Genomic DNA, 10,945 nt, shown 5'->3' on the forward strand with positions numbered 1-10,945 from the left:
TTTATGTATAACACAGTAGGTTAGAGTGATCAAGCCTCAATTTTGTACCTCTTACATGCATTACCTATTCTGGGTAAATAGGGACAACAAAGTACTTCTACCGTAAAAAAAAAAACAAAAACAAACCATGGAGGTACATGTCACAGCAAACAATCTAACACAAAGGAGAAGGATAAAGTACTCATCGTGCCAATCACAGGTCATGTTCTTGAACTGTAAATTCTATCATAAAGAGACTTAGGGGTATGTGTATTTCTTTACATATACTAAGTGTTTAAAAAAAAATCTTAACTGCTAATGTTAAAAAAAAAGGTGGTTACGTGGGATTAAGTAAAATGCCCAAAAGACTAATAAAAGCACAGGGTCTGGATAAGAAGTCTGGATAATGTTCTAAATGGAAAATTTCTCTGGAAAGAACTGAACTGATTATAGATACAGGCAGCTACTGAAAAAATAATTATTTTTAATCATCAAAATAACTAGCCCCATATTTTGACACGAGACATTTTCTTAAAGCTACTCCACTCCTTTCTTTTTGATTAGCACTTGGATTCTTATTTTGCTGCTTTTCACTCAGGTGTGACTGCATGATAGTGAGCCACCTACAAACATAGCTTCCTGCTGCAGCCCTTCAGTTTGTCGGGGCAAAAAACACGGACTTCCCTCCCTGTTCAGGCTTGAGGCTCTTCATCACCAAAACACTAGCCCCAGATGTTATAGGAATTACAAATCTATCGATAAGAAGCTAGACTTTAATACATGAGAAACATTTAGGCTTCTCCACTTCTTCTCTGACACTTAGAGTTCTTATTTTACCACTTTTGACTCAGTTAAGATGACAAAATAGTGGGCCACTTACAAACATCAGCTCCCTGTCACCACACCTCACACTGTGTCAGGACCAGACACCGAGTTCCCTCCCTGTTCAGGCTTCAGGATCGGGCACTGCTCTGCGGTGACCAGAAGGGGGCAGCACTCGACAGCCCACGGTACTGAGGCCTGTCCTCTCCTGGTTATCCAGGCTCAGGGCACGCGGATTACACAGGATCATCAGCGGAGCCCCACTCAGCTGCCAGACACAGTTTGAAATCCCTGTCCCTTGGAGGCTCCCACAGGACCATTTACTTTAAACCTTAAAGACTGAGACCAAGTCCCATCATTTCATGAATGAGACCTGGGCCCCTGAAACCTTCTGCCACCTGCCCAAGGGGCTGTAGAGCGGAGCAGCTTAGGAAGCCCATGTCTATCTCCAGCCTCCCAACCCAGCAGGGGATTCATTCAGACTCTGCTTCTCTCCAAAAATCCCCAAGGTCTGTGCCACTCCCCACCCGCCGAGGGATGTTTCACCCATGACCTAACCTGAGAGGCCCTAATTACTAATGACCCAGCACAGGGCACAGCCTTCCATAGGCAAGGCCAGGACAACAGAATAGGGTGTTCTGTACTACACTACAAGTTACACAGAAGTCTGAGAGCACGTTATCACGTTCTTGCAAGAAGAACAAAACAGCTCATTTTATAATGCTGCATAGTTTGGTATAAGAGATTTTGTTAATGTTTCATACAAAGTATGTGTTACCATTCACAAAGAGTTGCCATCGTAATGGAATTTTAATGGTGCTTTTCATAAATGCTTCGAGTGTATTATGATGAGAAATACCAAGCAGGAGGTAAATCTACACTATTAAGGTAGGAGAAACTATCAGGTCAGATAAGGTACCTTGTTAGAGTTTCCATGTGCGAAAGCTAAGGGGGTATATTTTTATTTATTTGGGAACATACTACTGTTTTCTTGGTGGGGAAGCAGGTACTGAATCAGAAGTAGGTGAACAGGATGCAAGTGGCACCACACTTAGTGTGACAGGCATGAATACACACAAGGAGTCTGCACAGTCCGGACTTGCACTGTGGTCTCCACTCCCACCAGCAGTCGAGCTCCTGGGCTCTGCACCGGATGGTGGACCCTCTGGTAGAGGCACCACCTCGTTTGAGTCCTTCCAGCCCTGGGGGTGGGAGCGGCTTCCCACCACTGCTAATCACTGCTGATCTCATTTTGCCCTTTCTGCTTTTTTCTTCCCCCATCTTTCATCCTCTGCATAAGTAATTCCCCACATGGAATGCCCCCTCCTGTGGTATGGGTTCTGTTTTACTGAGTGATCCACAGAGGATCACTGAACCGGGGAGGCAGGAATGTTTCAGTCGCCAGAAAAGGGGGCTGCACTAGGTGTGCAGTTTTGAGAGCCGACCCTGCTCTTTTTCCTGTTTGCCTGAACGTCATAAATAAACCAAGTGTTCGCAACCGCCAGTTCTCCCTGTCAGCTTGCCACACAGTGCAAGCCTTCAACTGGGAATCACTGGTGCTCACTATGCCCTCCTGCTGTCGCCTCCCCGTCCCTGGTTGCCACCAAAGTAGCCAGAACCATCGAGAAGCTTAGGATGGGGGAGCCCCCCCCGCCCCAAAGCAAAGACCAAAATCATGGCCTCAGTATGTAATAAGATGATCTGAGAACATCAAGGCAAAAAAGGTACACTGATTCCCCAAAGCCTCTGGTCTGTAACAACTGGTTGTATATTTCTTAGTTAACCCATTCCATACTGCAGCTTTTTTTCTCCACAATCAATATAAATTCTAACATTACAAACATATGGACTTTAAGGTCAAAATATGCTAATACTTTGAAAGCTCTCTTGAAAACGAGAGAGAGAGCAACATGTCAAATGTCTTAGGCTGATTTTACACTTAATCTCCAGTAGTTGCAAACCAATTCCTGATTTTGAGAATTTTTATAACATACTTTCAAGTAAATTAGCAGGTCACATTTTGCACCAGGTGTAAAACCCCAAAGTTCTCCAATAAATCTGTTGTCTTTTAGCAGTCACAATCTTGGTACACAGGATGTGTTACCTTATCCCAAGAAGCAGTGAAATCTTGCACGTCCACTATCATTTTACCATCTGATGGCAGCTGAGGGTTGCACTGTGTTATCTCATCAAGTAACAGAAAGTTCTACAGAAAAAGGAAAAACAGATTGTTTAAACTCCAGGAGAAAAGCATAAACAGCAATAACTGCTTTCTTGGAATTTGCAGTAAAAAACTTTATACATTTTGCCAACTGTACTTAAAGTGTAGGTTCACATCAGAACAGACTAGGTAATATGCGGAATATTATATACTATTATAACGATATACAATAAAGTCTACAGATAGTGTATGGTATAGTATGATATATATTACATATATGACAAATAAGAGTTCCTGGCCCTGAGGCTGTCTTTGTAACTTTCTTAACAAGTGTACTGGTTCCACCCTAAGGAGAGACTGTGGCAGCAAACTCCAACACATTTAAAAGCTTGATATTTCCATTGTTTTACTTTTGTGTCACTAACAACAAACAGGGGAGTTGGAGTTGGTAGGAAATGATTCCACAAATATTTCCTGAATCCCACCATGTGCCAAGCACCATGCAACATTGCTAGGAACACAGAGAGGAAGGCCATTCCCAGGCCTGCAGGTATCAGGTGGCACTGGACAGGCTGGGAACACAAGACCTAGGAAAACCCTGGCTCTGCCTGTTTTGGGTCGTGACCTTTCCCTGGGCACTTAAGTACACTCTGCTTTACTCCCCACGCAGGTTAAATCAATCACTGCTTGTCATTAACTATCACTCAAGTCACTGTTCTAAAAATGAAATGCTCTTATTAAGTTTCTGTCTCTTAAAAAATAGTTTACAAGCATCTATTCACAATCACTTGTCTCTTCTCCTTAGTCAACGCCCTCTCTCCTCGACAGCAGGAATGGCCACATCCTCCACTGCTTGCTATTTTCATACCCCTTAGCAGCTATTCAATGCAATTCAGTTGAATAAAACCAAGTCCTGCGAACCACTACCGAACTAACATAATCATATATAGGAAAACTCCCTCTTGCCCTGCAAATGCCGGACATAATTCAACAAGAAACAAACCCCAGATTTTAGCTGGCACCTGGCAGCCTGGAAGGAGGCCCTCTCTCTCCAGCCTCCCGAGCAGATAGGTGTAGCCATGTGACTACATCCAGGCCGGTGGAAAGTGACAATGTCCGGGACCTTCATCCACCCCACGGCCTGGGCCTTGGAGGTTACCAGCTGGGTCAAGGCCACATGCAGAGGAGTAACAAGAGAGAAGTGTGGGTCCCTAACACCCTGGAGGATCATACTAGCCATGGAACTTGTTACAGGGAGAATTGCTCACCCCGATGAAAAAATAAATAAATAAATGTTACGGTCCTAACCGCAAATACCTCAAAACGTGACTTTATTTGGAAATAGGGTTGTTGCAGATGTAATCAATTCAGGTGAGATCACACTGGACTAGGGTGGGCCCTCAATGAAATATGATTGGTGTCCTTATCAGAAGAGAGACGCAGAGACACAAACAAGCAGAAAACAGCCATGTGACGATGGACACGGAGGCTGGAGTGATGGCTGTTAGGAGCCAAGGTACACCAAGGTTTGTCTCCAGCCACCAATAGCTAGAAGAGACAAGAAAGGATCCCCCTTATAGAATTCAGAGGAATCGTGACCCTGCTGACACCTTGAAACTGAATATGAGGACTTACCTGGTGCTCCAGTGGTTAAGAATCCGCCTGCCAACGCAAGGGACGCGAGTTCGAGCCCCGGTCTGGGAAGATACCACATGCCGCGGAGCAACTAAGCCCATGCGCCACAACTACTGAGCCTGCGCTTAAGAGCCCGTGTGCCACAACTACTGAAGCCCCCGTGCCTAGAGCCCATGCTCCGCAACATAAGACGCCACCGCAGTGAGAAGCCCATGCACCACAACTAGAGAAAGCCCAGGGGCAGCAACAAGACCCAACGCAGCCAAAAATAAATAAATATATAAATTAATTAATTTAAAAAACAAGCAAACAAAAAAAACCTGCTTCTGTGCAGGAAAAGGAAGACGAGATCCTTGCATTTCTCTCAAAGACAAGCTGGCAGGAGACGCTATCCCCTCGTTCCCACCTCCTCTCATCCAGGCTCACTGAGAACCGAACACTGGGCACGGCCGCTCCTACCCGCCCCGAGCCCGTGTCCAGCAGGAGGCAGGATGGACAGTGGTCTGAGGACTCCTCTGCAGGTTTCAACCACTGCAGCCTGAGTTCTCTCTCCACACCACCTCTCCCATCGTCAGCCAGGTACCAGCTCTCGCCTGTTCTGCCGCAGTTCATCCCTCTCCCAATTCTCCTTTCCTCTTGAAACAACGTAATTTCAGAATCTCACTTGCTAGTAACCATTTCAAATACTGATATGCCTTTTCTTTTGCTGGTTCCTTCCCCAGCCCTCCCCAGCACCACCGACCCTCCCCCAACACCACTCCCTCCTGATCGCCTTACAACACCTCTGAGAGTGTCCAGCACGCTTCAACCCCTCCAGTGAGCCATCAGCACCTATGTCCACATCCCCAAGTGGCCTCTGCCTGGACACCCTGAGTACTAACTAATGCCACCCATCCTTCTGAGCCATCTCAAATGCTAATCGTCCTGGGAACCAGCTCAGGAGGATCCAGGCTGGCACTGACCTCCCTACCTCTGAATCCTCATAGGGATATAAAGTCATAAAGAGGGGAGACACTGGGTGATTCCTGCACTTACACAGTCCCAACTCCATCTGAGACCAAGCCTTGCACAGAGTTGGCCCATCATGGGTATCAGGCTAAGGGAAGGAACAGACTACATGGCTGTTCAAATCAGTCCAACCGGTGACTGCGTGGCTACAGCCTTACATAGTCGGAGCTAACAGAGCAACGAGCAAAAGGTTATACGTGTATGTTATACATCTTGTCTAAACAGAAATTCCAATTTTACCTTAAGCGTGTTACCAAGATTAAAAAACCTCAATATTCAGGGCTTCCCTGGTGGCGCAGCGGTTGAGAGTCCACCTGCCGATGCAGGGGATACGGGTTCTTGTCCCGGTCCGGGAAGATCCCACATGCCGCGGAGCGGCTGGGCCCGTGAGCCATGGCCGCTGAGCCTGCGCGTCCGGAGCCTGTGCTCCGCAGCGGGAGAGGCCATGACAGTGAGAGGCCCGCATACCGCAAAAAAGTAAAAAATAAAAACCTCAATATTCAGTGTATGTATGCTAGAACAGAAATTCTCCACTTTCAAAAAAAAAAGAAAAAGTATGCCTTAAATGAGGAATTAGATCTATTGAGCACTTGTCTACAAATAATAGGCCTGCTAAGGCAAAGAAGTTACAATCTTCCAGGGGTTAAATGAGACTCCATTCAACACATGACCAGCTTGTAAAGTTGCAAGAAGTGCTGATTGCATTTTTTCCCAGGACTCAGGCTGATGAAAAAGGTGAAATTAAACTGCCATTAGAGCCATGAAGTGCAGACCCAGAAAACATCATGAGGGAAAGTATCAACATCAGAACTGCAGCCAAAAAGACTGACTTCCCAGGGGCTGGTAGGGGAAAACCTAAGCAGCTTTGTGAACAATATAACCTCAGAGACACATTTTACTGGATGAAAAAGTCACTGAAGACTTTTAGTGCGTTTAAGTTAAGACAAGATATTTTTAATCCTATTGCAGTAGCTCAATGCCAAGACCTTCAGTCCCCTTTCATTACTAAGAGAAAAATAAGGGGACCATCGTACCACCTCCAAGGTAGCCAGGGGTGGTGGATTTTCTTCCTAGGACCCCCAAACATGACCTGAGTGGAAATCTTGGAAGATGGCCCATCCAGTCTACTGAGTCCCAGGCTGCAGAAGGCAGTGGGGCAGCAGGGCTTAAACCACACTCTGTTCTAAACTCTGCGTGCCCACCACGCCTCCAGCCCGTCTATGGTCAAACCTCACCTAGTTTTCTTCCATTCTTGCTGCCGTCCTCATCTTCTAATTAGGCATTAAGACATCTAGCTGAGAAGCAGGGAAAGGAAGAACACAAATTCTTGCTCTTCTCCTCCCCTTAGTATTCCAGGTGACTTTGCAGCCCCAAAACTGAAAGGAGCCCATAATCCATCTCTCCTGTTAAGGGGCTTAGAATACTCCTGGGGAGTCACAACATGACCACCCCACTTGACATGACGCTGGGCCGTGCAGGGCTGGCCCTGCACACAAATGGAAGCCCTAGATCAGCGCGAATGAAAGTGCTGGGAGAGAGGCATGGGGCTGCTGGAGGCTCAGCAGCATTTGCTTAAATCAAGGACTGATGAGAAGGCAACCCAGGGGGCCCAGGAGAGTGCGCCGAGACCCGAAAGTGGGGATGAATGAGGCAGGTCACAGGGACAACCGGTCTTCCCCCCTCCCCCAGCAAAGTGGAGGGTCGTGCGCTGTGAAACAGAGCCGCCAATGGAGCCTAGAGTTTAAAATTTTGATTCTGCAAGTAACATGGAAACTTTGAAGGTCTTCAGACTAAGACCAGATGATGAAAACAACACTTAAATAGAAATTCCACATGCTAGAAGGTACGAAGAAGGCAATGTAACAATGGTTTAAAAAACCAGGCTTGGGCTTCCCTGGTGGCGCAGTGGTTGGGAGTCCGCCTAAAAATGCAGGGGACACGGGTTCGTGCCCCGGTCTGGGAAGATCCCACATGCCGCGGAGCGGCTGGGCCCGTGAGCCATGGCCGCCGAGCCTGCGCGTCCGGAGCCTGTGCTCCGCAACAGTAAGAGGCCCACGTACCACAAAAAAAACAACAACAACAACAAAAAAGGCTTTGGGCAGGATCCTACTTGTCATTTCCTAGCTATGTAAGGATAGCTGAGCTATTTCACCTGTTATAGGAACCTGTTTCCTTATCTGTAAAGTGGGGACACTAATGCTTATCCCATTCAATTGCTATCAGGATTAAATGAGATGACATGCAAAGGCTTCAGGAGCGCCCGGACCACACAGCAACCGCGGCAGCAGCAACAACAAAACCACAGCAGCACAACAGACGTGTGAAGCCTCCGTCTGGACAGCTTACTGTGTCACTAAGAACGTCACTACAGTTCCAGGATATCCCTAAATGTCCTCTTTCAAGATGTGAAAGCTTCATAAAAGAAATTTTATTGAACTGCATGGACCATCCCTTAACAGTGTTGCTAGAAGCCCCCATCAAAAAGAATGATTAGGGCTTCCCTGGTGGCGCAGGGGTTAAGAATCTGCCTGCCAATGCAGGGGACACAGGTTTGAGCCCTGGTCCTGGAAGATCCCACATGCCGCGGAGCAACTAAGCCCATGTGCCACAACTACTGAAGCCCGCGCACCTAGAGCCCGTGCTCCGCAACAAGAGAAGCCACTGCAATGAGAAGCCCGCGCACCGCAACGAAGAGCAGCCCCTGCTCGCCGCAACTAGAGAAAGCCCATGCGCAGCAACCAAGATCCAACGCAGCCCAAAATAAATACATAAAATTAAAGAAAAAGAAAAGAAAGAAAAGAATGATAAATTCAGGGGAGCAGAACTGACCCCGTATAACTGATCTGTTTTATGGGCAATAGCTTTTTATATTATAGAAACTTCATCATAACCTTTTATGACGACTGAATGATCAAATAAAAATCACAGCCAAAGCTATCTAACTTCACAAGAGATCCATTACTGGCCATCCATCACTATAGAGAAGTAGGAACAAAACAAATTAGATGTGTTGTAAAGCCCAGACACTCAAGCTCACACCCAGGCCGGCTCACAAAGACAATTTATCTTCATTTTACACCAATTAATAAACACACAACTCCTTAAGTATCTACAGGTTCTTATCTTGGTGAGGTAAATTATTCACCCCCTGGCAATTTACAGACAGATGAAAAAGAGAGAGTGAGACTGTGGGTATGGTAGGAATCACAAGTTTGAAGGGAAGAGGGCAGCTAGAGATAGGATTACACGTAAGTGACACGAGAACAGGGACAAAAAGGCAGATCGAAAAGGCATACTCAGAAATCAACAAGCAAACCATCTACGGAGGAAAGAACCCATTTTTAAACACAGAGAATGAAGTGAGACTGAGGCCACGCTTCCTACCCAAGGAACAGAGACCTCTCAGCATGTTCATTCCCTCCCGGCCCAGAGAGGAATCCTATTCACCCCAGGACTGAACACAGATGTCACCTAGTCAGTGGAGTTAGCATAGGAGATGAGATCTGTTTGCTTCTCCTACTTTCAGACAACTGAATCGTCTTGCAGTCATTACTCGACAAGAGCCCTGTACCGCTGGTACTTATACTACTGCCCATAGATGAGCAGGCTCTTAAGATATTTATAACGCACCCTATGTCAGAAGACGGGAGTACTAAAGACTTTCTGGAACAACCACCAGCTTAGGCAGTGAGAGTTAGATCTCACCTAACCGGCACACAGTGACACCAAATAAAAGGAGGCACTTCAGGTAAAATCCACCTACAAGTTAATGAAGTTACTTGTCAGCAAACCTTGATTCTTCGGATGCTGACGACTGCCTCTGACACCTTCTCGACGGCCGAAGGGAAGAAGAGGGTGACTGTCAACCGCACAGCCCCATACAGTGTCACCGCCACAAACACACGGCTCGCTGTGATCACATTGCCAAGCGTCACGTATGTGGTGAAGGTTACAAAAACAATGATTTTGCTTGCAACAAAAAACGATGCCAAATTCATCCCTCTAAGGTAGGAACTTCTCAGAATCTTGGAAATTTCCTTCCTGGAAAAGAGTAGGAAATATATTTTAAAAGAAGCATCAACATCCAAGACATGAATTCAAGTGTCCTGTGTGAGTGGCCTCTACCTAGGGAGTGGACACAGGTGAAGATAAACCATCCCTCACATCGTGGAGATACTACACAGTGCACACCGGGGGCCCGCCCGACACAAAGACCACACACTCCATCACCACGTCACTCTTCCAACTAAATAGAGGCTTAGTGTCACATTTTAAACATTTTGGGTCAATCAGACTGGGTTTGGACATTCAGTCACCATCCATTCATTACCAGAAGTCCTGTGCCGGGCTCCTCACTGATGACAGAAAGACAGAGCCCATCCCTTCCAGGAGTTGACAAACTCATAAAAGAATAGAGAAAACAACCCCAAAATTGTGAGACACCAAGACATTAGACAGAGGCGCCAGCACGGCCCCCACTGGAGCGCAGAGCAGAGGCGTGTTAACTCGGAGCAGTAGAGTCCGGGCAAGTCACACGCATGTGGACCCTGAGGAGATGAGCTGGAGTCAGTCGGGCTTGGCGGAGGCCAGAGAAGAAGTAAGATGAGTGTATTCCCAGCAGAGGGAGGGGCACCCACAAAGGTGCAAAGTGAGAGGTGACACGGGGCTGCCCGAGAATTCTAAGTACCCTGTGCTGGAGTATAAGCACTCATCAGATGTTTAAGTCAAAGATGGAAAAAAACTCTACAAACAAAGCAAAGCAAAAAACATATTTATGGCTTTGTTTGGAATGAATAATACTGACTCATAAAGTTTGGTCCAATGTAAGTACCCAACCTTTATAATCTCCCCATTTGTGCTACATTAACATAAATTATACTTTTAGTTTAAATACCGTTTTAGACGTCAACATCTTAAATCATTGTTTATTTGGAATCTGTGCTATTAAGAAATACTTGGGGGCTTCCCTGGTGGCGCAGTGGTTGAGATTCCGTCCGCCTGCTGATGCAGGGTACACGGGTTCATGCCCCGGTCCGGGAGGATCCCACACGCTGCAGAACTAAGCCCGTGCATCACAACTGCTGAGCCCACGTGCCACAACTCCTGAAGCCTGCTCACCGAGAGCCCGTGCTCCGCAACAAGAGAAGCCACGGCAATGAGAAGCCCGCGCTGAAGAGTAGCCCCCGCTGGCTGCAACCAGAGAAAGCCCACGTGTAGCAACGAAGACCCAGTGCAGCCAAAAATAAACAAATAAAAAATAAATTTCTGAAAAAAAAAATTTCATGATGATGTACCTTGGCATGGATATTTTTAAATTAATTGTGCTGGATTCTTGGAGGG

The 10,945-nt window shown here is 46.6% G+C and overlaps 1 protein-coding gene across 13 annotated transcripts in view; it reads right to left on the minus strand.

Annotated features, from left to right (window-relative positions):
• Window positions 1-10,945, minus strand: part of ABCC4 (ATP binding cassette subfamily C member 4 (PEL blood group)) — a 215,403-nt gene that overhangs the window by 124,191 nt on the left and 80,267 nt on the right. For all 13 annotated transcript variants that reach the window (XM_024755282.1, XM_024755273.1, XM_024755272.1 and 10 more), the window contains 2 exons: window positions 9,397-9,646; window positions 2,906-3,007 (listed from right to left, as the gene is read on the minus strand). In XM_024755282.1, coding sequence (XP_024611050.1) covers window positions 2,906-3,007; window positions 9,397-9,646 — 352 coding nt within the window. The remainder of the gene's footprint in view (window positions 1-2,905; window positions 3,008-9,396; window positions 9,647-10,945) is intronic.

This window comes from Neophocaena asiaeorientalis, unplaced genomic scaffold (genome assembly GCF_003031525.2).
Source record: "Neophocaena asiaeorientalis asiaeorientalis breed wild unplaced genomic scaffold, Neophocaena_asiaeorientalis_V1.1 scaffold141, whole genome shotgun sequence".
Taxonomy (NCBI): domain Eukaryota; kingdom Metazoa; phylum Chordata; class Mammalia; order Artiodactyla; family Phocoenidae; genus Neophocaena; species Neophocaena asiaeorientalis.